This window comes from Megalopta genalis, chromosome 5, assembly GCF_051020955.1.
Source record: "Megalopta genalis isolate 19385.01 chromosome 5, iyMegGena1_principal, whole genome shotgun sequence".
Classification (NCBI taxonomy): Eukaryota; Metazoa; Arthropoda; class Insecta; order Hymenoptera; family Halictidae; genus Megalopta; species Megalopta genalis.
In genome coordinates, this window is record NC_135017.1 from 19,259,820 (window position 1) to 19,286,503 (window position 26,684).

General features: G+C 43.5%; 1 protein-coding gene across 2 annotated transcripts in view; it reads left to right on the top strand.

Annotated features, from left to right (window-relative positions):
* Window positions 1-977: 977 nt before the first annotated feature.
* LOC117219778 (agrin) overlaps window positions 978-26,684 on the top strand; it is an 846,148-nt gene continuing 820,441 nt past the window's right edge. For both annotated transcript variants that reach the window (XM_033469208.2, XM_033469209.2), the window contains exon 1: window positions 978-3,332. In XM_033469208.2, the coding sequence (XP_033325099.2) occupies window positions 2,903-3,332 (430 nt within the window). In that variant the 5' untranslated portion in view covers window positions 978-2,902. The remainder of the gene's footprint in view (window positions 3,333-26,684) is intronic.

Sequence of the window (26,684 nt, forward strand, 5' to 3'; positions counted from 1 at the left end):
GAAGTGTCTACTTTAAAGCCTAGTATATTAAATTGCAATGGAATAACCAGATCATTTTGAAAAATTAAAGGGAATCGACCTCTGACATCGTCATGGTTATTTCGCAAGATTTGAAAGGAAAAGTTCAGATGTATTTTAAGATACGTTCTCGTGGGGCTGTTTCTATGAAAGTTAGCTGAAATTAAAGCTTGAAGTGTCTACTTCAAAACCAAGTATATCAAATTGCAATAGAATGACGTTAAAATCTTGACACAACGATAATTTGGATAACCAAGAATTCCGTTATCAGAGAATTCGTAGAATCGAGACTTCGCTGCTTCTAACTCACTACACGCCTCTCGCGCGTTACTTTCCAGCGCGATTCTCCGCAGAAATCTCACCGCGGTACACGTCCACCGAAATTCGCCGGCAATATCGCGGGTGTCGCTCTTGTCATTCGGTTTTTCCGTAGCGGTGTAAGCCGCGCACCTTGCCGGCCGTCGGCGGCCGTAAACGGAAGCGCGGCGGAATCGTTTGCGCGTATAAGTGTGTCAATAGCACCCACATATAGTACGCATCACGGCTACTCACGTGGTAAACACACCGGTATGCCCGGGTGTATACCTCTCGGTGAGATTTCTCTCCTCTCTGTCTCCCTTGATCGCTCCTCCCCCCAGCCGTTTTCCCCGAGCCGGAGCCCGGCGCGGCACGGCGCGGCGCGGCGCGGCGCGACGCGGCGGACACACGACCGGCCTGCACCGAAGTCGAAGTCGAAAGAGAGGCAGGGGCTCCGGAGCCGCGAGTGTGTGCGTCCGGCGTTCGCACACGGGCGGGTGCACACAGCGGCGGGACGCGCGCCCACACACACACACACATACACGGAGAGAGGAGCCAGTCTCTCTCTCCCTCTTGGTCCCTTGGTCTAAGGCGACTTACGCCTACACGTTGTAGTTGCAGCATCCACACTTTGCCCTCCTCAGTCCAGCGCGTGCCTCCACGCGACCAACCACCACCTCAACCACTGCTCTCTCACTCTCGCGCAGGATCGCGGATAGTCGTCGCGGCACCGTCAATATCGAACCTCGGCGCCCCGCGGCACCGCCGTTGACAGTGCGTTTCGGCGAAACGGTGAACATACCCGGCGCGGCCGCACGGTCCGACGCGAATTACGTCGGCGAACGGTGCGTTTCCCGGTGCCGATACCGCGCCCGCCCACGCTCGTTTTCCACGACGGTTTTCCCCGGCGGCCTCTCGATCGGCCCGCGATCGCGCGCACGCCGCTCGAATCGCGATCGATAGGGGACCGCGCGATCCGTCGCGGCGGCGGAGATATTCGAACGCGGCGCGACGTCGACGCGACGGCGATTCCTCGCCACGTGTCAGTGACCAGTGAGACGGATCGTTGGTGCCGGTTTCAGTGTTCCGCGAGTGAAGCCGAGTGTCGCCGTTCCGGATTCTCCGGGGTGGAGAAAGAAAGAAAAGCGAAAGAAAAGCAACCGAGAGAAAGAAAGAAAAAAGAACGTTCCTTATCGACGGTGGGAAAGCGCAGTGAAAGTCGATCGACCGTGGCCAGAGAGCAGTCAGCCGCGAGAAGATTCGTTCGTCGGAACGGATCTCGCCGAGATTATTCGAGCGAAGATCGCTCGGGCCGATTGCGTGCCGAGCTCTCTCGCTGCCCGATTTTACGAGGATCGAGCCGGCCGAACAGAAGAAGCTCGGCTATCGGGTGACATAAACGGCAGCTTATGCGCCGCTCCGGCCGCGGGAAATCGCGCGTGATCGGGCCCCGGTAAACCGCGGCGATATCGGGCGTGTGCCTAGGCCGCGGAACGCGAGTCCGCGCGGCGCGGCGCGACGGCGATAAAGCGTTCGCCGAAACGGCGGTTTATCGATCACGCGATCGGATCTACGGCGCGTTCGGCGAGGCGTTCTCGCCACTTGCCGCGGCGTGGAACGGGAAACGGGTGACGCGCGCGGATTGGAAATCGGCGAGAGCGTGGGTCGACACACGGCGCCAACCTGTTGCTCAAGATCACACGCCTCGTAAGATCGGACTCGTTTCCATTTAGAGGGCTCGGCCGCTCGGGCACACTGGCCGGCCGGCTATCTTCCGAGCACGACGATGCCGACGCGATCGACACGCGGCAACTAATCGGGAGAGGCCCCCGAACTTGCCTGCGTCGCTTGCCTCCCGTCGACGTGACGGTTCACCACGGTCGTGTATCAGTTTCCGTGTATCGCGGCGAACTTTCCCGTCGGCCATCCATCATTTTCTCTCTCTCTCTCTTTCTCTGCGAGATCATCGCCGCCGATTAGGCTGCGAGACCCCGGCCGCGCCGACGGTGTGAATTAATCGAAATAATAACGACCCGCCCATTTCTATCGGCGGCGATCGGGCCCCGCGCGGGCCTAACGAACCCGACACGGACCGTCCATAATTCGGACAATCGAGACAGCCGGAGATCGGAGCGCGTTTACGGGTGCGAAGGACTGATGCGCGGCGAATTGAGGCGCGACGAATAAATGCGCGACGATTAGACGCGCGACGGGTAATTAAGCGCCGATTAATTGCGCGCCGAGTAAATACGCGCCTATTATTTACGCGCCGGTTGTCCACGCGCCGGATAATTGCGCGCCTATTATTTACGCGCCGAATAAATACGCGCCGGATAAATACGCGCCGATTAGATAAGCGCCGAATAATTGCGCGCTGAACAATTACGCGCCGAATAAAAACGCTCCGAATAATTGCGCGTGGAACGAATACGCTCCGAATAATCGCGCGCCGAACGAATACGCTGCGAACAACCACGCGCCAATTAATTAAGCGCCGAATAAAAGCGCGCTGAACAAAAACGCGCCGTATAAAAACGCGCGGCGAACAATCGCGCGCCGAATAAGGCTTGGAATATTGACAGTCGAGATGCGTGTCAACTCGGGAATCGTGTTTCTCGCAGCGTGGGCCAGCCTGATGTTGCCGTTGGCCGTCTCGACGACCAGGGAGCTTCTGGATTGCCGGGCGAACCTGACCGCAGCCATCCGCAACGACACCATGTTCATGCGGAAGGTCCGCCAGGCCGACTACATCTTCACCGGGAAGATCAAGGATCTCCGGGGCGGGCAGCTGCACGTGCGCGTCAAGAGGGCGATCAAGGGTGTGCTGAACGCCACCCTCGATCTCGCACTGAATGACACCTGCGGCCGATACATGAGACGCAGCTACACCGGCATCTTCATGGCGCGCCGCGACAACGGATTCGGGGATCATCGACACGCCGACAGGATCGTCATGCACTTCGGGCCCGTGCCGCTTACCCTCGCCAACCTGGACAGGCTGAACGCTGCGGTTAAAGGTGAGTACTTGAAATTTTCGGGGTGGTGCTGTTTGTTTTTTTAGGTGGTGGTTACGATTTCCTTTTTGTTTCGTTTTTTGTGGAAACGATTTATTTCGAAGGAACGATTCGGTTTGATTGAACGTTTGATTTTTTGACGAATGGACGGAGGATTTTTGTGCGGTTTTCTGTGGTTTGAAACGGTTGGGAGATTGAGAGCGTTTAGGTTGAGTTTAAAAGCGTTTAGGTTGAGTTTCAGAGCGTTTAGACTGAGTTTGAGAGCGTTTAGGCTGAATTTGAGAGTGTTTAGGCCGAGTTTGAGAGCGTTTAGTTTGAGAGCGTTTAGGCTGATTTTGAGAGCGTTTAAGTTGACTTTAAAAGCATTTAGGCTGATTTTAGGAGCGTTTAGGTTGATTTTAAGAGCATTTAAACTGAGTTTGAGAGCGTTTATAATAATTTTACGACCTTATATTATATAATATTACTCATACGTACGTTATAAGTATAAATATTCGCCGTATAAATCGCCTAAAACTCATGACAGACCAGACTTTTCCCAAATACAGTAATGTCTCTCTAATTGACGCTCGGATGGTCCACGAAAATGGACAATTTGCGAAGAGTTTTGCGTTTTTATAGTTGTCGAGAATCGGTAATTATAAAAACGAGACGCAAGACTCAAATTAATCTCGCATCACCGCTTTCCAATTTGTCCATTTCTGGGGACAATCTGAGCGTCAGTTAGAGAGACATTACTGCCGCGATTCGAACAACGCCGATTAAAAACAGACCCGTGGACTGACGGGCACCTTGTTGGATCGGTGAACGGTGTGCGGGACGTTCGCATTAGTTGTAAGAGGAAAATTGAAGGGTTTCGAACACGTGTGTGACAAGAAGATTGGAAGTTTAAACGAGGTTACCGGGCGGCGGCACGGTAGCCCGGAATGTTCGCCTCGGTAACGAACGATTGAACCCCTCTGGTGGGTACTCTAATGCGACAGATACGGTAGCCATGAAGGCTTACGGAATTAGTTATATTTTGTTGGCGACGCTGCCCGAGCCCCTTTTACGCGCGCGTATCAACGTCACAATGCGCCCCGAGATTTCACGTTTTATTATGACGCATAACACTATTATTTGCCTACCGGATTTGCTCCTGTCGGACACCTGCTTGCGCCCGCCTGACGGTTAATAAATTGAGTTCGATTTTTATGATCCCTATTGCAGAGCGGCGTGACTATGAAACGCGCGCGGATAGCGCGATGAAATATTTCATTACGTTTATCGCCGGTGAACGACTCACATTTTACGTTCGATGCAATGTAATTCGAAAACAAGAAAATATATCGAAACGGAAACTCGACGGAGCGTGCAAATACAATCGCGACTTCTGATTGTTGTCGTTGGTGGAATTGCGGCAGTTGTTTCGAGATTTTTTAGTGGAATGTGTGGGAAATAATAGGAACGATATGGACGATATAGTTATCCTTTTTCTTTTTTTATTTATTCGTTTTTCTCTTTATTGTCTTGGTGCAATTTAGTTTGTGTTTTTGGACAAAGCAATGCGTTTGTTACTCGCATAAAATAAATAATAATAGTACTAATAACTAATATGATAATTATATTATATTGTATTATGAGTAATGTAATAAATAGTAATATAATAATTATATCAGAAATATTGTGAGTAATACAATATTTTACATTATGTAATAATTATATGAGTAATATTATGAGTAATATAACAATTATTATATATTATTATTAGTAATATTATAAGTAATATAGTAATTATTATATAATATTTATATTGGCAATATTGGTAATACAATAAATATTATATAATACTTATATTAGTAATATTATGAGTATTACAATAAATATTGTATAATAATTATATTAGCAATATTATGAGTAATATAATAATTATTGTATAATAATTATATTAGCAATATTATGAGTATTACAATAAATATTGTATAATAATTATATTAGCAATATTATGAGTAATATAATAATTATTGTATAATAATTATATTAGCAATATTATGAGTAATATAATAATTATTGTATAATAATTATATTAGCAATATTATGAGTAATATAATAATTATTGTATAATAATTACATCAGTAACATTATGAGTAACATAACAATTATTGTACAATAATTGTATTAGTAACATTATTATATTACATCGGTAACGCGACTAATTATCATATTACCAGGAAGAAAATTAAACGCGACATTTTCATGCAAATTCCAACTCGTCATGTATTTTCTGAGCGACAGTGAGCGCCGTGGCTTCGTTCTGAGCGACGTGTTTTTCAGAAACGCAGTCATTTCGAACCGGAAAAGTGGAAAAGAAACCGGAGCGTTAAAGGGCAATTGGTCGGGCCAGGAATCACGCTCGAGGCGTAACGCGCACGAACCATGGGAAAAACGAACTGCTCCCATTTATTCCCAATTATTCGTAATGGATGGGTGTCGCGCGACGTTTTTCGCGACGACGGACCGAACGAACGGACGGACGGACGGAGGTGAGACGAAACGAGTCGGTTTTGATGAAACGAGAACCGGCAGCCGTGAAATAGTGTGCCCCCGATATATACATACCGTTTATGAATACATGAATACGCGAACGAGATGAATAGTTTCAGAAAAGTCCTAATAACGGTTAAATTGCTGTTCGTAAATTTCGCAGCCGCTTTCAGCTATGCAAATTCGTCCGCGGGCACTTCGTCTTCGCGCGCTCGCGTTTCTTTCGAAATGTTATTTTCTGCGCCACCCGTTCACTTTCCGTCGCCAGATTCTATTCAGCATCGAGCAGGTTTTCAAATTGACGCTTGTTTTTCGACGGCCGCGGAATTCGATTCTGTTTCTTCTTCTTTTTCAACGCGAAACGTTGAAATTTCCTCGCGACGAGCGTGCTCGTTACAGTTAATTGGCTGAGAAGAAGTACATGTTTGATTTGTTGCTTTGATATTCTTCGTTATTTGCACAGAAATTATTCGTTTCTTCCGTTGTGAGAGTCTTAGGAACGAAGGCTGATCGACGGCGTACAAGAAACGAAAATCGTTTCGTTCCATCGGCGAAATTATCGCGGTCGAAGGAGCGCTGATCAACGCAGCTGATTAATTTGATTAATTTTTAAAGGAATTATAGTGTCAGGGTTGAAATTATCTACTTTATAAAAGCGTTGTGTTTGGATAAAACACGAAGAAAATCACACACAGTGCAATTACCATAACTTGCACACTTATCGAAGAGATAAGCAACAGCCGATCTGCGAACCATTGGCGTCGATTACAATCGATTCGGAAAGTTAAAGGTTCCGAGGCGTCGATCGCGCATTAGCATTTCACAGCGAGCACCGGCTGAAAAGCGTGCACACGTTCGCGCTATTCACGAAACTCCGTTACAGACATTTGCTCATGTCTGAGATTGTTCTGCGACTCGGCGCGCGAGTGAAGTGGACGCGTGTCGGCGCGGCCGAGCGTTGTCCGCACTTTGCAGTCGCATAGCGTTCAAGGTCCTCACCCTCTCTCTAAACTGCTCACACATAGAGAGAAAAACCCGCCCGGTCTTCTATTATTAAACTATCGCAGAGCCGGCCTGAAAGTTCGCCGGTCAACCTCGGCGAATAAATTATGGCAGAGACCGTGTTCTCTCCGTTGCCGGCTTTCGAAGATCTCTACCGTAAGTGGCAACGGTCTCTGCCGATTGAAGTTCCGCCGATTGAAATAACAGCGAAGACGATGTTATCGCGACCATGATTGTTTGTACAATAATTATAGTAATTTTGTACTATCGTCTATTAATTTCATTGTGTATTAATAATTGTGCAATTTAAAACATTGAGGATATCAAAAGAAATTGAAGCTGTTGACGCGTTAATTCGAACATACCAAAATTATTATTAAAATTATTAATATTATAGACCATTATAGTCGATCCTTACGTAATTAATTTATATAATCAATTATTATATATTATAGAAATTATTAAGAAATTATTAAAATTCTTTCTTACGTCTTGCAATCGATGCAGACAATTTTTATTTTGCACAAAGATCCGCGGTCTAATTATTACGATATCTCTATCACATGCATATACTATCGTGTGAAAGAGTTTTTAATTTTTGTCAAAAATCTCTCTCTCTCTCACTCTTTTTCCTTTTTTAATCGTTAATCGCCTTCAAACGTAGTATCTTCACCGTAACGGTGACGCGGCGGACCCGAAATTGCGTCACCTACGGAGAGAATACCGTACTTGTGACAGCGATAAATTCAGGGACGATCTGTCGGGGGCAACACCGGTGTCGAGTGTCGCGTCTAGCCGAGACAAAGCACAGGTCGGGTCTATTAGCGATATTAATGTAGGAATTATCAGATGAGATACGAAGATATTGGCTGGCCGGCGTAAAGGGTCGAATGATTTATTTAATAACGAAGGGGTTAAACGCGCAGCGGCGTCGGCCAGGTTTCCTCCTTTTTCGAAGATCTCCGCTTACAGGAGGGAGACGGCCCCTTGGTGTCAGCGAGGAAGGTGTCTCCGTGGGACACTGATGAATAAAAGCGCGTCCACGGAGACCCGCGGGCTGCGCGACGCGCACCCTAATCGTTCAATCTCGGTGAGTTACAATGCCGCCAAGGATATCATCGTTCCCAGCCGAATCGCCTTTTCCTCTCCGTCATTTGCAAGTCGATCGCGGCAGCTCGCGAACGAGCTTAGGCCACGGCTGCCAATTACTGTGCCCTGTTAACAGCAGTTTTCGCCGCTCGGCGGAGATTTAGCAATTTAAATGACATTTATTAAGGAGTTTCCGCTGCAACTACCGGGCCCCAAATGCAACTGATGCACATTGATTTATAACAATGACGAGATTGGATTTATTTCACTTGAATAGTAATAGTAATAGCATGGTTTGTATTATATGGTTTAATAATAATAGTTCATGCTTAAATTGCAACCCTTTGTACTCGAGTGGCGACCCAAGGCGCCGTTAAAAAAATTATTACGTCTCGTTTCAAAATAATGTCGATATTATCAAGTTTGTTTATATCTAAAAAAAAATTGTTCAAAGCGTAACAGTCGCACGAGTCGCAAAATTCAACGTTGTATGCATAAAACACACTAGGTTATATAAGATGGAACTTCAGGTCGGAAAAAATTTTAGGTCATTTTGGATTTAGAGTTAAAATGGCGCCGAGCGCAAAGGGTTAACATATCTGTTATCAACGATCGATCGATTTTTAATGAGAGAATTCGACGCGCCTTGATTTAACGATAAATACAAATTAATTAATCGTGCTCGAAAATACACAAAAGGCACGGTGATCGGTTACTCTAGCCACAATAACTGGCTCCGCCACCCTACTGTCGTAAAACGTATCCCGACGGGTTTCGGAGAAACGGCCGCGCGTCGTCTGTAATTAGACATTTTTCTCGGGCGCCTGGCGTCGCGCGCCGCGAGCGAAATTCAGATTAAACCGCGGCGGCCGAACGTCGCTCAGCCGTTACGGAAGCGTTCGTTTGAAATAATGAAAGGGTTAACGCCGGCGTCGGGCCGGGAAAATCGCCGGCGAGCTTTAGCGGCGACGGAATGGCCGGCGGAGTGCCGGCGGACAGGATTGATTAGCACGGCTGTTCCTTTCCGCGAGTTTTTCCCGGAGCCGAGCCGAGCCGAGCCGAGCCGCGCCGCGCGCGTCGTCGAACTCTCTTGTTTTGCCCGCAGACTCCGTCAATCCGGCGCCTCGATAATCACTGTGTCGCATGTCCTGGCGTTCTTGAAACGCCTCTGAAAACGACGCACTCTCTCTTCTTTCTTCTCGTTCTTTCTCTCTCTTTTTCTCTCTCCCTCTCTTTCCCGGCTAGGATTCGATATTCTAGCCAGAATTGGACACAAAATTGATGGACGGCTGATTTAAGCTGATTTAGTAATTGCCATTGGTAATTGTTAATCGCGATCGAAACAGCGCTGTTAATTGTTAATCGGGATTATTTCGTTTGAAAAGGGGGATGACGCATAATCGAGCCACTGAAACATGTAAAAATTACCTTTTTTCACCTGCTTCTGATTTCAATCTCTCGTTTAAATCGTAACAACGACAAAAATCGTTTTAAAAGCTGATCGCATACATTTTGTCAGGGGTTGTACAACGAAATCCAAGTCCATAATATCAGCTAATTAAGACCAGAGCTAAATAGCCAAAAAATAGCCAAAAATAGGTTTAAATTTAATCAAATAAACATAGATAATATCGGACAGGCGAGCGACTAGTTATTTGGTCGTCGCTTTAGCCACCCCTGCTCCATATCGATGAAAATTAATCGCTGCTCCGTAATTAACAATTAACCCCTGCCCCGTATTTATTCAAACTTCTCGCTATTTTTACTCTAATAATATTAATAAATAAATAATAATATATAAATAATATATAAATAAAATAATATTAATAATTTTTACTCTAATACATATGCTCTTGGATGAACAAATTCGTTCGATTATTTTCCACGAAATAATCGTCACAACCTTCAGCCACTTCGTGAAACGTAAAACGCGAAACGTCGGTCGTTTCGACCGACAGGGTTGATTCAGCGTCGAAAATTCTCTTAATCGAGGATTCATAAAATCAGCGATCCGATACTATGTGCATCCATACATACATATATGTATATTCGTTCGCGAGCATCCACGGTCGAATTACACGAATATTGCCGCGAAATACGTCGTTCGGAGTGAAACATAAAATGTCTGGATGTACGTACACCTACGCGCGATACTACATTTTCGCGCGTTCGAACCACATTACGATCCGCAAAGCTAAATCGATAATTTCGCCGTGCAACACGCGGATGATAAGCTCCATCACCATAAACCAAGCGGAATAACTGGACGCTCGCGGTCGGAGAAATCACCGTTGGTAGAAACTGAAAAGACGGATTTACCCGCGTTACAGTCGGCCAGGCCAAATCGACGATTTCATCGGGCACCGTAGACGAGATAAGCCGCGCACGCGGCCATAAACCAAGCGAAATTCGCAGACAGAGACGACGCCTGGTAACGTCGCCGCGTAGAAACTCGCGTATCCCTCATCCTCGGCGGAACTCGGATTTTCTCAATATCGTAGTCCATCATAAACATTTTGAATCCGCGATTCATTGTTCATCGTAAATCCGCGCGCAGCTCGTAACCCGATACCGCGCCCTGTCCATTCACGAACTTCCCCGAACGCGCGCGCTTATCTAGCAGTTCAGCCACGGTATTACCGTTCGCATCGTTGCCAGCTTCCCATTACGTTATCTTCATCTGTCTCCTGGAAGAAATATCGTTAGCTCGAGCTTTCCTTTCCGATTCAATTGGCCGCGGACGAGCGAGGCTTTCCGTCTCCGCGCGCGTCTCCCGTCTCTTTCTCTCGGCCGCCGTTCATGTTCGGCCCTGTCCGCCTCGATCAGCTCGATCGTGCCATGCCGGCTTGGAAACCGGCTTTTTCTGTCCAAAAGAGAATTTTTTCCGGGTTTAATGTATCGGGAAAATTCTTTTCGCCACCAGGCGATAATTATCAGGTTGCGCAACGAGGCCGTTCGCGTTTTTCTTGTAAGAGGGTATGGAAGCGGTCGTCGACGCGAACGGAATTATTAGAGAATTTTAGACCGATCTATTCTATCTTGAAGTAGACACTTTCAGCTTTCGTTTGAGCTAAGTTTCATGGAAATAGTCCCGCGAGAACGTATTTTAAAATTCATGTGAACTTTACCTTTTAAATCTTGCGTACACCGTGACGATGTCAGAGGTCGATTCTCTTTAATTTTTCAAAATGATATCGTCATTCTATTGCGATTTAATATACCACGTTTTAAAGTAGACACTTCAAGCTTTAATTTCAGCTAATTTTCATAGAAACAACCCCACGAAAACGTATCTCAAAATTTATCTGAACTTTACCTTTTGAATCTTGCATACACCACGACGATGTCAGAGGTCGATTCTCTTTAATTTTTCAAAATGATATCGTCATTCTATTGCGATTTAATATACCACGTTTTAAAGTAGATACTTCCAGCTTTCATTTAAGCTAAGTCGCATAGAAGCAGCTCTATGGGAACGTATTTTAAAATTCATGTGAACTTCTCCTTTAAAATCCTGCATACACCACGACGATGTCAGCGGTCGATTCCTTATAATTGTTAAAAATGATCTCATCATTATATTGCAATTTAATATACCACGTTTTAAACTAGACACTCCAAGCTTTAATTTCAGCTAAATTTTATGAAAATAGCTCCACGAAAACGTATCCTAAAATTTATCTGAACTTCTCCTTTGAAATCTTGGAAACCCCATGACGATGTCAGAGATCGATTCCCTATAATTTTTCAAAACGATATCGTTATTCTATTGCAATATAATATACCACGTCTTAAACTAGACACTTCCAGCTTCCGTTTAAGCCAAGTTTCACGGAAATAGCCCCGCGAAAACGTATCTTAATCTGCGACACCGTTAAAAATGGTTACATCGTATACAAAAATAATGTTCACATCGCCGAATCTGTGTTTCTCATTAAAAAAAAAAAGAACTATTAAAAGCGTAATTGTTGCACGAGTCACGAGGCTCGATCTCATACGCACAAAATGCAATGAGTTCACGTGAAACAGAAGCACAGTGTATAAGTCAGAAGAAAAACTACTTTACATGTAAAATTAAAACAGCTTCGAGAGCGCGAATAGTTTATCATTCCGTCGAGATCTTTTTTTTCGCGATCTCCGCGAGAACACTGGATTCCCGATGGGAACGAATCGAGCAGCGTGCCGTTGACGGGCACCGTGGGAAACGGCTCGGTATTTTTCTGAGCGGTGCGGCGCGCCGCGCGATCCGCTCGGCCGGAAAATGGCAACCGCTGCTACCTGCGACACCTGGTCCGCTCGCTGCTCTATAGCCGTCGCCCACGCGGCCGTGTACGCGAAGCGCGTATGGCCGCGTCACTTGATGCGCGTTTTCAATGCGACAGGCCACGGTATTTCTGCGTGGACTCGCGCGACCGAGCTAGCCAGTCCTGAAAGTCGATTCGAGACTCCGCGCGCGGGTCCGCTCGCTCGCTCGCTCGCTCGCTTGTTGACTCGCTTGCTCGCTTGTTCGCTCGCTCGCTCGCTCGACTCCGCGCACCGAGAGATTCGAGACTCGAGTCTCGAGGGATCAGCATAATACGAGGCCGGCCTACGCGTTTTCGCCAAGCTGTGCCAACACGCCGCGCCGGCACGCCCTACCTACATAACCCGACGCGCGGTCCAGGTGTGCCCGATTTTGAGGATTTTCACCCCGCAGCCCTCTCGCCGGGATCGCCGTTCCTCTCCTACGCCGCGAATACTTTCCGCGTACCGACCGCCGCCCCTGCTCCCCCGGCTCTAATGTATTCCAATCCGAATGAGAAATTTGTATTCTATTCATATTTTAATTGCGGAATATATTCCAGCTAGGCGGCTCTTGTACGCCGCGGTATCGTGATCGGAATTTTAATACTTTGACGGACCGGTGTCACGCGTCCCTGACTTCCACCCTCTACCCCGTAGAGTCTACGGCGCGGTGCCAACCGGTGGAGCATAGTCTTCGGAGCGCTGGCTCGATTGCGCTTCGCAGATTTTTTGAAATGATTCGCCACGGATATTGGTAGAAACGTATGGTAATTGGGAAAGAATTGTATTTATTATATAGTATTATTGTGTAATTATGTCTCGCATAGCATACGGTTAAATGAAATACATGAAATAGAGCAAGAAAATAGTATGATTTAAAACAAAATAGAATAAAATAGAATAGCATGGAATACAGCAAATTAAATTCAAATAAAATACAGTAATTTAAAGTCAAATAAAATATGATAGAATAAAATACAGTAATTTAAAGTCAAATAAAATACAATAGAATAAAATACAGTAATTTAAACTCAGATAAAATACAATAGAATAAAATACAGTAATTTAAACTCAGATAAAATACAATAGAATAAAATACAGTAATTTAAACTCAGATAAAATACAATAGAATAAAATACAGTAATTTAAACTCAGATAAAATACAATAGAATAAAATACAGTAATTTAAACTCAGATAAAATACAATAGAATAAAATACAGTAATTTAAACTCAGATAAAATACAATAGAATAAAATACAGTAATTTAAACTCAGATAAAATACAGTAAATTAAATTCAAATGAAATATAATAGAACGGAACACAGTAAATTAAACTGAAATAAAATACAATAGAACGAAACACAGTAATTTAAACTGAAATAAAATACGATAGAACGAAACACAGTAATTTAAACCGAAATAAAATACAATAGAACAAAACGTAGTAATTTAAACTGAAACAAAACTCAATAGAACAAAACACAGTAAATTAAGCTCAAATAAAATACAATAGAACAAAACACGGTAAACTAAACTAAACTAAAATACACTAGAACAAAGCACAGTAAATAAAACTGAAATAAAGAACAATAATGAATACACGCAACGAATTTAAAATCATACCACTATAAACATCTTCAACGGTGCAGTTGTAAAAACGCCCCGCCGTCCGAGGGTTGATAAATTTCGCGTGAGATATTGATACAAAACATAAAAGAAAGAAACAGAGAAAGCTCGAACGACGACAACGACGACGGCGATGCGAGCTCACAACATTGCGACCGTCGAAGACAGGCCGCTGCGCGGTCATTACGTCGCGCGATTCATCCCGGGTGAAAGTAATACATTTATTCGGCGTCGCGGATGATTGTCCCGTTTATGGGATTAGCAACGGGTCCCGATTTTGATGTCCGGGCACGGCGGGCTTTGATCTCGCACGGCCGCGGAGCGCGGCGGAACGCCGTGGACGCGCGGTCGAATGACACGCGGCATTAAGTGCCGCGGTTATAAATTGCAATTACCGATCCGTACGGGACGCGTGCGCCACCAAACTAGCTTTCGCTCGCTTCGTCTCGCCTGTCAGAAGAAATTGAACCCGCGAACGCGCGCGGCCTTCTAAACGCGATGCGGCGCGGCGCGGCGCCGTGGATCAGCCCCGGATCTCCGGGATCCACGAGCGATTTATCGGGCCAGATAATTCACGGGAACAAGGTGTCACGGGAGGAATACTTAACGCCCGTGAAACTCGAGTCCCGCTTGAGTTACGCGGCCAAATGATACGGCTCCGCGCGATCGCGCTCCCATCGGCCTCGCGCGCGCGAAATTCGCGAAACAATTTCGCCACCGCCGTGATCCTGCGGCTCTATTTTCCGCGAAGTTTGTAGAAATTATTTGCAAATGAAGCAGAACTTTAATTAACCTATGTACTGTTTAGTTGGGGTATTTTTTGACTTCTGCTTGAAGCAGTTCAATGTAACAGTTTTTTTTTTATCAAACTGATAGTACACTCCTTCGTTAATTTATGTACTTCTGACGCATTCTTTTATTGGTATTGCGGTGCTTTTGTTTTACTATATTTAGGCTAGTTTATTTGTGCGAGATCAAACTTCTCGCTTAATTGAGAAAAATAGGAAATTGGATGAAAATTTCTCTCGCGTTTTAACTATTGTAGAAAATCGAAAATAATGTAACAACGTCCTCAAATTGTTTCGACATCTTTACGATTTTATGATTCGCCTAAATGCATAAAACCCGCAGACTAATGATATCAAGAAAATCTTGATATTATTTCACCCTCGAGAAGTCCAGAAAATCAATTTTCTATGCAAAGAAAGCCAAAAAATAAAATCAATCTTATTTGCGAACTTCAGAAGGATAAATTTCGATAAATTAGGATATTAGGATAAATTTGTTTTAAAAACGCCGAACACATTTGATTCGAGAAAGACGAGCATTTAACTTGAAAAAAAGGTGAACATTTAATTCGGAAAAAGCTGCGTATAAAAGTACTAATTCGGAGTTCAAAGGCTGCGGGAAAATCTCTCGAAAACGTGACAATCGAAAAACTGTCAATTTTCAGTTCGATCGAAAGACGTGTTTCCGTTTGAAAAAGCGTGCGTCGGTGGACACGCAGCCTAACGTTCGACTGAACAACGCGAGCCAAATATGGGTCATTATGCAATTAGCCGGTTGGAACGCGGCTATCCGTTTCGGATCGGGCCGAAACTATATATCATAATCCACAACGCAGCAATTTCACGGTGCGTTTGCGGGTTAACCGGTCGACGGGGACGAAGCGTCGAAGAAGGGAGGCAGGCAGGCCCCCGATCTTGACGCGTCCCGCTTCCGTCCGCGCGTCCGTTTTTTTCGTTCGATCGGATATCGATCGAGGAATTATCATCGTCGGCGTGTCTCGATCTCGGCGCGGCGAGCTCTTTATACGCTTGTACGGTTCTCGCTTCTCGCGGAGCGTAGGCGCGAAGATAATTACCGTTTCGAAATCGTACACCGGCGGACGTTGATGGAACCGCGGCGTCGTAACAATAGTCGCAAACCCGATCCACGATTCATTGTCGAGACTCTCTTTTCAATCGTAGATATGGCACGATCTGGAAGCCTAGAAAAAAATCTATTGTTCCGGCCACACTCCCCCGTATAAGGATGACTGCGCGCGAATCGCTATGACAAGCCGCGCCGCGGAGTTAGAACGCATGGGTGGCGTTCGTTAGAGTTGGGTGTCGATCACCGATCCGATCTAACTGTAATCGAGCTGGATATGAATTTTATGATTTATTATGATTTCTTTTAACTTTGCATAATATTTATTTTTTCGTTTTACTGCGATTTTTACGCGAGAACACTCTTTTGTTTCGTCGTAAGTGCTTCAGTTTTGCTGTTACGGCGAATTCTCCCCAATTGTCCCTCAGCTTGGAAACGAAAATAAATGAATTTAATATTCTATCGTATTTTCATCCCCAAGTTGAACGACAATTGGGGAGAATTTGCTGTATTTTGTATTTGATTGAGAAAAATTCTGAACAAATGTTCCATCGCACAAAAATTAATCCGAATAAAATTTGTATTCTGCGCTATCGAATGAACATTCGATCGAATAACAATTTATCTATGTTAAAAATATATTCGAATGATACTGCGTTCGAATAAGAATTCATTCGGAAGGGAATGAAATAATTGAAAATAGTGAAGAACAATATAAAATAAAATTATGTGTACAAAATAATTGAAAAATAATTAATTCGGATAAAAATGATGCAATATAAACCCTTTTTGCAGACAATCGACCGCTAAAATTCCCCCGAAGTCAGTGCAATTTAATTAACCAAACCTACAGCTATAAAGTTACAATTTTATCACAGCGAATGACATTAGAACTCTTTCGCATCCGAACGATCCTAGTCAGATCCAGTTCGTTCGAGTATATTGCAACGAAAATGAACGTTCAAAATCGGTAAAAAAAATTAGCGTCACCGATATTTGACGAAACGCTTCGCTCGACGTGTTAAGGGTTGTTTCGTTAACACGTCGAGCGCCACGCGAATTCTTAAGGAAAATCCCCGTTCAGGCCACGCGCGTTTTTAGTTTTATATCGTTACGAATTACTCCACTTCTCTCGCGGCATTTTATTTACAATAAAGAATATTAACTACAACACAATTCGATACAATTACAATTCAGATCTTTCAGAAGTGGGATTGTTGATCGTTCGACAGTCCGATCTCGACTCTTCGATCGTCCTTTGATGATACTCTTCCGTGGCAACCCCTATCTTCTATTATTCTTTAAGGAGTTGTTCACAACAGGGCAGTTTCACATTACAGCGACTTGATTTGGACAAGTCGCCGTGACAATATCATATTGTACACTGTCAGCCACCGGTGGTTGACGCGGCCTAAACGGAGGAAAGTTCGCTATCAGCCACCGATGGCCGACGCGGCACGGTCGACGTGTTAACCGGTCGAAAATCTGATCGATTAACTTATCCACGGCGACTACAAGGAGTATTACAACGTAACGATCACCTCCATCAGGATCGAATTCAGACTCGCGCCCTTAACGGCGCGCTACCGTCTGTTTGGATTACCGCGTTACGTTCGGCTCGCGTCGCGCCGGTTTCTTCGCCGCGATGCAAATTACGGTTATAGAACTCGCGGCCGTAATTTATAGGCTCCAGAGGCGGATACCGGCGGCCCGTTCTTATCCCTCTCTCTCTCCCTCTCCTTTTAGCCGAGGTGCTAATTAAATCTTTGACCACTATTTGTGTAGCCGCTCGCGCCATAGACGATTCGATTTGGGTACTTTGCTATATAAGGAGCGAAATTATAATAGCGTCGTATTATGATTTAGAGACCGGGCATAACTTAGCATACGCTCGCACGGTTCCCGAGCCTATAAATCAGCCGGAACGCGTGTTTTATTGCGAGAAGTGAAAATGGACATCGGTCGTTACCGGTCGGATTACTATAAATTAACGCCTTAATTAACTTCTCCGGAGTCTACGCGTCGCGAAAAATAAAAGAGAAACCACACGGTGTTCCGTGAAATTGATCGATGCCGGAGTCAATGTTGCCGTGGCTCGTTCCTTTGGACTCCGGCGTTGTCTTTATTATTTTTATCCTTTTTTTTATAGGAACGAAATTATTATGCATTTTATTTTTGATAGGAGTTGCAGAATATTGGGATTTATTTGATTTTCAGTGGGAATAACAGGAAGCATTGTTTATTTCATTTTCAATAGGTATAACAGAGAGTATTGTGTATTTTATTTTCAATAGGAATTACAAATATTATTTATTTTACTTTCGATAGGAATAACAGAAATTATTTATATTATCTTCAATACAAGTCAAAGAAATTATTATTCATTTTTGCACATCATTTTCTCAACTATTAATCGCGTGCTCCCTGTTAATCGACCCTTAGGCTCCGAGATTCCGAATGGGGTCGTTAAAAATTGATTCGAGATTTATTCGTGAATAACAGGAAGTATTATGTATTTTATTTTCAATAAGAATAACAGAAATGATTTATTTTACTTTCGATAGGAATAACAGAAATTATTTATATTATCTTCAATACAAGTCAAAGAAATTATTATTCATTTTTGCACATCATTTTCTCAACTATAAACCGCGTGCTTCCTGTTAATCGACCCTTAGGCTCCGAGATTCCGAATGGGGTCGTTAAAAATTGATTCGAGATTTATTCGTGAATAACAGGAAGTATTATGTATTTTATTTTCAATAAGAATAACAGAAATTATTTATTTTACTTTCAACACGAATAACAGAAATTATTTATATTATTTTCAATACAAGTAAAAGAAATTATTATTCATTTTTGCACATCATTTTCTCAACTATTAATCGCGTGCTTCCTGTTAATCGACCCTTAGGCTCCGAGATTCCGAACGTAGTCGTTAAACATTGATTCGTGATTTATTCGTGAATAACAGGAAGTATTATGTATTTTATTTTCAATAAGAATAACAGAAATTATTTATTTTACTTTCGATAGGAATAACAGAAATTATTTATATTATCTTCAATAAAAGTCAAAGAAATTATTATTCATTTTTGCACATCATTTTCTCAACTATTAATCGCGTGCTCCCTGTTAATCGACCCTTAGGCTCCGAGATTCCGAACGGGGTCGTTAAACATTGATCCGTGATTTATTCGAAACGTTCGAGAAAAACAACATCTATTCACCGGCGACAGTCCACAGAGAATGAGTCAACAAACGATCCGCCTAACGCAAAGCAAATTATGCTTACCGGTGGTGTGGATTTCTCACGCGACTCAAAAACCGCCTTGATTAATGGATCATTCTTTTCTTAATAATCGCGATCTCACGAACCCAGGCTTTCTCGGTACATTATGCAGCCTTGTAACGGTCGAACTGTTAAATTATTTATCAGCCCAGTTAATTGCCGCGTTCGCGCGTTGATTGGAACGTTCATGAATACGAGCGTAAAAACGGAACTCTGATTAACATAAGATCGCGGCGGGGTATAACTAAGCCGCGTTCCGTCGAAAGTGACAACGTTGTTATGTACCCAGTGATTGGGATAAATTGGTGCGCCCTAATTGCGCCGCTAATTCCCGGCTCTTTATTTTTGCCGATCTTATGAATTTTTAATAGAAACAAACGCGCGACGCTCTGGGCGCTCGGAAATCATTTTGCGGGAATCGCGCGAACGAGGGTTGTTTCGCTGGAAAACCGTTGGGCAACCCTTTCTGCTTTTCTTCTCTGTTGTTATTAAACTCTATATTTATTATTATTTATTATTATATTATTTTATTTTATTATATAAATTCATATGAATATTTGTTTGTATTATTATACATATTATATATATATAAGTAATATTAATTATATATATTATAAATTATTATAATATGTATAATATAATATAATAATATTATATTATTAATAATATAATATAATATAATTAATGTTAATTATATTGTATCATTATTTATTAGTATTCTGTCTCATCGAGTTCGTATTATTAACATTAAAAATACCACGGTCAAGTGATTCTTATTTTAGGTTCCTTATTTCATAAAAAACTCGTGAAAGCATTTTTATGAGAAATGATCGAATAAATTTATGAAAAAAGAAAAATATATCGATTGATATAATATAATAATATATCATTGAAGCACAGCTACCGTAGTAAAAATTATACGAAAACTGTCTGTCGTTTGCACAATTGTACAATTCAGTTGCATCGCAATAATATTACTGTGTAACCACATTTTATTTGAATCGACCGTCCGCTCTGGCCATTCGATATTTTCACTAAAAATTCATACATCATACATATTAATTATTACATAATTAACGACGAGACCATGAAAGGAGCTCGCTGTGACCCGTTCTTTCGACGAACACGAACCCTTTTTAGCCCCAAACTCGTCGCACAAAATAACTTTCCGGCGCGTTCAAATAAATACGTAAGCCAGACTAGGTGGCGAAGTATGCGCGGCTGATTTAACAAGGTTATTCGGCGGGACGGTAACGATCCGCGAAAATTGTCTCTAATCGGTTCTTAAGCAGATTGCCACGTGTAATCGCGCGCGGTTCAATGCGTCTGTCACCGTGTCGGGGTCCCAACAGAGGCTGATTCCGAGGGATTAGTCGGCGAGAGTCCGTCGGTCCGTGCGAGGTTTACCGGACCAGTGGCGGCGAGGAGTGGGGGGTGGTGGGGAAAAGGGCCCGTGTTGCTCGTGTTGCCGTGCCGTTCTTCTCCGGGCTGCTTCTGCGACCGGGTAGGCGGCTGATTGCACAGCGACGAGTATGCACCGAGGGTGCGTATTATGCACGCTTTGTAAGCCGAGCTGCTGAAAAATTAGTCGCGGGCTCGCATCGCGTGGCCGGCCTGTCCTCTGAAGTCCCGTCTCCCGTCCGCTCCGGTAACTTAATACAGGCGCGGAGGGGACCCCGGCGTGTTTCTCTATCGAAACGGCAAAACAAACAAAACGCTCCGGTCGCCGCGACCGGAGAAATCAAGCCCGTGTATCGGGGACGAAATTAGGGTAATTTCGTTCGGGCAACAATATTTAAAGATGCCACCAGCGGACGTCTTTATTCCTCTCATTTGCATGGGAATTCGTTTCGGAACGATATCCACTCTTTTTAAGATTTCCTCGTCGCCTCCAGGATCGTCCCGGGAACCGTTTAACAGCCGCCTTTCTTTAATACCTTGTTTTTCTGTCGCCTCCTCGTGGACGACGATTATGCTCCGGCTTTTCCGCCGCTGAAACATATCGGGCCGCGTTCCGCCGCGCCTCGACGCGTATTGGGCCTGTTGGGCCTGTCGTACCGGCGCGACGGTCGTAGGTGGAATTTACGTTCGGTTTCCCTTGGGTCTTTCTTTCTTTGGACGGAGCAACAGATGTTGTATTATGTAACTGTTTTTGTTTTCTTTCAGCGATATTGTACTTCGTGATATTTATTAGTGTTTAATTGGTTGGTTCGGTTTTGTTTCATCGGTGGAGCCAGTAACTGCTATTATTTCAAGACTAATTCATTGTTGTTATTATTAGTAGTATTATGTTTTATCAGTAGGAGCAGATATCTGTTGTTATTGCTACATTAATTCTTTATTAGTGTTATGGTGCATTATTGTATTATTTTTGTATTATTTTATTATTATTGGTATTATATTTTATCAGTAAAAGCAGCATATGCTATAATTGCAAGACTGATACTTTACTATTACTATATCGTATTATTATATTATTCTCGCATCATTCTGTTATTATTATTAGTATCATATTTTATCAGTAGAGGAAGCATATGCTATAATTGCAAGACTGATACTTTATTATTACTATATTGTGTTATTATATTATTCTTGCATCATTCTGTTATTATTATTAGTATTATATTTTTTATCAGTAGAGGAAGCATATGCTATAATTGCAAGACTGATACTTTATTATTACTATATTGTATTATTATATTATTCTTGCATCATTCTGTTATTATTATTAGTATCATATTTTATCAGTAGAGGAAGCATATGCTATAATTGCAAGACTGATACTTTACTATTACTATATTGTATTATTATATTATTCTTGCATCATTCTGTTATTATTATTAGTATCATATTTTATCAGTAGAAGCAGCATATACTGTAATTGCAAGACTAATTCATTAAACCAGGCGAAACTACCCTCTAGATTACAGAATATAATATAAACAGTGATTCAATTCGAAAATACATAATAAAAATTCCCATTGAAGATTCCTGAGTCATAGAACAAAATTGATGTCGTTGCCATAGGAGTTCTCATATCTGATAATTCTGTTATGACAATTGCGACGACCATAAAGATTGCGGCGGGTATCCCCTCTTAGTAAATGACGGCGTCTAAGAGACACCCATTGATTGATCTAATCTATAGTGAAACAACTCTTGCTAGGATCAGCGAGGGGCGAAGATATTATCTCAAGTTATTATTATTGTTATTATTAAGAGTTTCAAACCGCGTAACTTTCTCGAGTTCCATCGATTCCGATGGGTACCGATTCGTCGACATGCTAAAAGGGGTGCACGTGACTCGCCGATGGAATCCCGACACCGTCGAACCTAACACCTCTTTATTCCTCGGCCCGCCGCCTCGTCGTTTCACAGTTACACACCTTTCGGCTCTCCTCCGCTCGCGTTCGGGGCCCCTTTTTGTCACGCTCACGCGTTTCCAGGATTATTTTCTCAGCCGCGCATTCGCTCGACGGTTCCCGCTTTTCCCTCGGCCAAGAGAGTCGAAAAAGACCGGGAGACGCGTTTCCGGATGCTGGGTGTCACCGGCCTCTATACCCCCTCACCTTAACGGAGCGATAAAAGCTTTTAACGACGACGGGATTCGTGGCGCACCGTCGCGGAACAAAGAGGGGGGTCGGGGAAAGAATCTCACCGATGCTAACAATATCGACGCGACTGGATTCAATCACGGCGACCGTAAATCCGGGGTTCTACGAATTTCCCGGCGATAATTTTGCCGTCATTATTTATTGGCGGCATGCGGATCTTTCAAGCGAAAGGCGAGATTTTTATTTGGCGTACAAATATATTTTAATATATTAAATATTAATATATGTTTTCTTTATTAATATAATTTCAGTAAGTCGTTAATAATACGCAAATTATATAAATATATAATTCGGTCATTATGGTGTGTTTTTAAATAATAAATTCTAAGAAATAGCTAACTAGCAAGAAACAAAAATTGAAACCAAGAAGAACATTGTTTCTTTTATGAATGAAATGCTTCGGTTATAATATCATAATATATTATATAATGTTTTAAAAGAAAGAAACACATTTTTATATTAAAATTTTGTTAAATGTAACGGAAACGCGATTAGATCGTAATAATTCCCAAGAAAGAAAATAGACGATTTATATTTATTTTTGACTAAACGTTAAAAAACACTAGAATAGCGTTCATACTTAACAGAATTCATACGTTCATACTTATTATCAAAAGTCTCCGTCGCGTGTGAGTCTTCGACTCTCGTCGAAGTATGGCAACGGGCTAATTCGTTCGGTTTTATAAAAATAGCATAATTCCATGTTCGGTGGCCCGTCCATATTCGCCGACGTTCGTCCACGCGGCGCGTTGAAATCAGCACCGTTAAACAGCTGCGCAAGCATTTCCGTGGGTGCAATATTTATGGCGTAAGAGAGCCGATCTGTCATGGCGGAGCCATTTCGATCCCGTGAATTCCGACACCGTCGCCCGAAGTTACGACACACAAATAGAAAAGGGACGCGGTGCGTTTCCCGGCGCATGCTGCGGAGGCTTCGACGGCTCTAGATCCGAGTACAGGGTGTCCCAAAAATGTCTCGCAATCCGGAAATGGCGGGTTCCTCGGATCATTCGAAGCAACTTCTTCCTTTACAGAAATTTTCTCCGAGGCACCGTTAACGAGTTATCAACGAAAAACAGTGACCAATAAGAATCGAGTACGGCTGACGCGAGGCGGCCCAGCGCACGAAGCCCAGTTCCGCTCATTGGCTCGGTCGCCTCGCGCCAGCCGAGCTCGCCTCTCATTGGTCACTGTTTTTCGTTAATAATTCGTTAACGGCGCCTCGGAGAAAATTTTTGTAAAGGAAAAAGTTGCTTCAAATAACCTGAGGAACCCGCCACTTTCGGATTGCGAGACATTTTTGGGACACCCTGTATGTACATACATAGATCCTTGGATCATCGGGTTGCCTTAGGGCATGGACCCAATCTCCTCCGATTTGCCGGGACCCCGAAAATGGACGCGGGGGTAACTCATTTATTTGAGCACCGGAGGCCGAGCGCAGCGATTCCCCGCTCCTCGAATCGGGCCTAATTAAAACATTTCATTTGACGCCGTCGGTGTTTCCAGACTTTCTCACGGGCCAGCTGTTCACACGTTCAGACCTGAGACGGTCGGCCCAGAGAGAGAGAGAGAAAGAAAGAGATCCGTAAAAAACGCACTCGAGACGGTCCTGAGCGTATTTTCACGATAAGCCCTCGACCGCGGTGGCCCTTCTGGAACTTCCTGGAAATATCGTTGATTAAGCTGCTACTCGGCGCGGAACCTTCTCTCTAATTTCTGGCTGTGCTCGGAGGTTTTGTGAACGTCCGAGAAAGCCAGAAGGTGCTGTGTTCCAAGGATCTCGGCGCTGTTCTCGTCGAGACTCGGAGAAATGTTATTTTAAATAGCGAGGACTTCGGGTAGTTTAATAATTAGCCTGCGGATTTTTATGCGATATTATTGTCGCATGAATTGCATGGAATGCACACTGAACGGCAAGTTCTTTGTCTCTTTAACAATAGTGGTATATAAATTATTTCATTAAGTTGAAGCATTTTATTTGGGCGATATATTTTTTACAGTCATATTTTTGTTACTTCGTTCTCGACATCCCCACGAATTTAATTCGATTTGATTCGATAAAAGTTTGATATGACTGATAAAAATATGATTTGATAAAGATGAATATGACCTGCGAAAGATGCACATGATTTAAAAAAGATTGTATAAATAAAAATAAAAATTACATACGATTAAAAAGAAAGATTGATTGTGATTAAAAAAATTAAATATGCTTAAAAAAGATTGAATATGCTTAAAAAAAATGGAATATGCTTAAAAAAGAATTGAATATACTTAAAAAAAATCGAATATGCTTAAAAAAGAATTGAATATGCTCAAAAAAATTGAATATCCTTAAAAAAATTGAATATAATATAAAAGAAAATTGAATACGATTGAAAAAAATTGTATACGATATAAAAGAGAATTGAATTCGTCCACAACAAAGTAATTAGAAAATCGTCGAATCTCCTATCCCAAAAAAAACCAACTGGGACGTCGAATCACGGTTTTTTGGTGCACGTGCCGGCGGAATTCGATCGCGGCCGAAACGTTTCCATCGCGATCATTAATTTGCGCGCGTGTCATGGTATTTACGGGGCCGGTCGGTCGCGTCCCATGGTCCTCGTTTTGGGTCGACCTCCGCGCGTCAATTAGTCTCTCAACGTAGCCTAGCATCCTCGAGGATTCTTTTTTCTCTCGTCTTCCTTCTTCTTCGACCGTTTTCTTCACGGCTCTAGCCGGCGCGTTGCGGCTGCGACGCGAGGCGACGCGGTCCCAGCGTTTTATTTCAAGGCAGCCTTTATCTTCTCCGGCGGCATAGCGTTGCCATTGCCGGCACACCGTGACACGAGGGACCCCTCTCGTTTTTCCAGTCGTCGTCGTCGTCGTCGTCGTCCAGCAAAGAGAGGAGGCTACCGATCCTTCGTTCAGCGGACCGAGAGAGCCAGATCGGCGATTGTGTCGCTCGGGACCTGGCGGTCCTCGAAGGTCAAGGAGCCATAACCTCGCCCACTCGTTCGGGCTCTACCCCGGCCGTCCATAAAGACGTTATTACCATTATATTATCATTCTTATTATCGTTATTATCATCGATCTTATTCTCTCGGCCGGGAAACGCTGCCGCGAGACCAGCCAGCGATCGCCGGGGCTCACGACTTCGCCGATACGACGGGAGAAATCGTGCTCCCGAGACGACTGGTGCTTCGAATCCGACGTCGGAGCCGTTTCGTTTGTTGATGTTATCGGATAATCGTCCAGTTTGACTACATTTTCTTCACAGTTCTCGCGGCCGGACTCGCAATAACGGGACGTGATCTAATTATCGAGCCGCGACCGACCGAGCCTACTACGCGCGCTCCCATAATTCCTACATTATACTTAATTCACGGGCAGTCCGTGCAGGTTAACGTTCAACGTCGACGCAACGATTTTGTTACGACGATATCGATGTATTTGCGGCGCGGGTTCGTCGAACGCGGAAGTTTCTGCTTTCAGAAAACTGCCCCGTTGCGATTAGATCGATGATTTTTATGCCGAGGTGTCGGATCGATCGCGAGTAATTAAAACTGAACGGCGAGTTGTTCTTTCTTTTTTCTTTCTTTAAGAATTTCTTAAAGAAAATTCAATATTTTTTTTCCCGATTTTTCTAATAGTCCGTTACTCGTTTCTTTTTAATTCCAACTGCAGCAATTTCTCCCGGAAATGCCACATTTCGGGTTGCCGCGAATTTCCTTGTCCTACTCCTACGCCCATGTAATTTATTGCTACGTCGATGCTGAGGGTCGAAAGGCGACATAAGAAACACAAAATGATCTGTTCGGGTGTAAGTCAAATAAAAAGAAAAAAACTTGCAATTACAAGGTACAATAAATTCTCCCGAATTTTTCCTCGAGCTTGCAAACAAAAATGGACAATTTGGGAAGAGGAGGAGAATCGCGACTTAGTATTCCTCGGATCTGCCGGTTTTTAATTCCGAGCTCTCCGGATGTTTCTGCCAGAAATTACTCGTACAATTATTTTCCACAAAGATCCGCGCGGTCCAGTTATTACGCGGACTGTACACACCG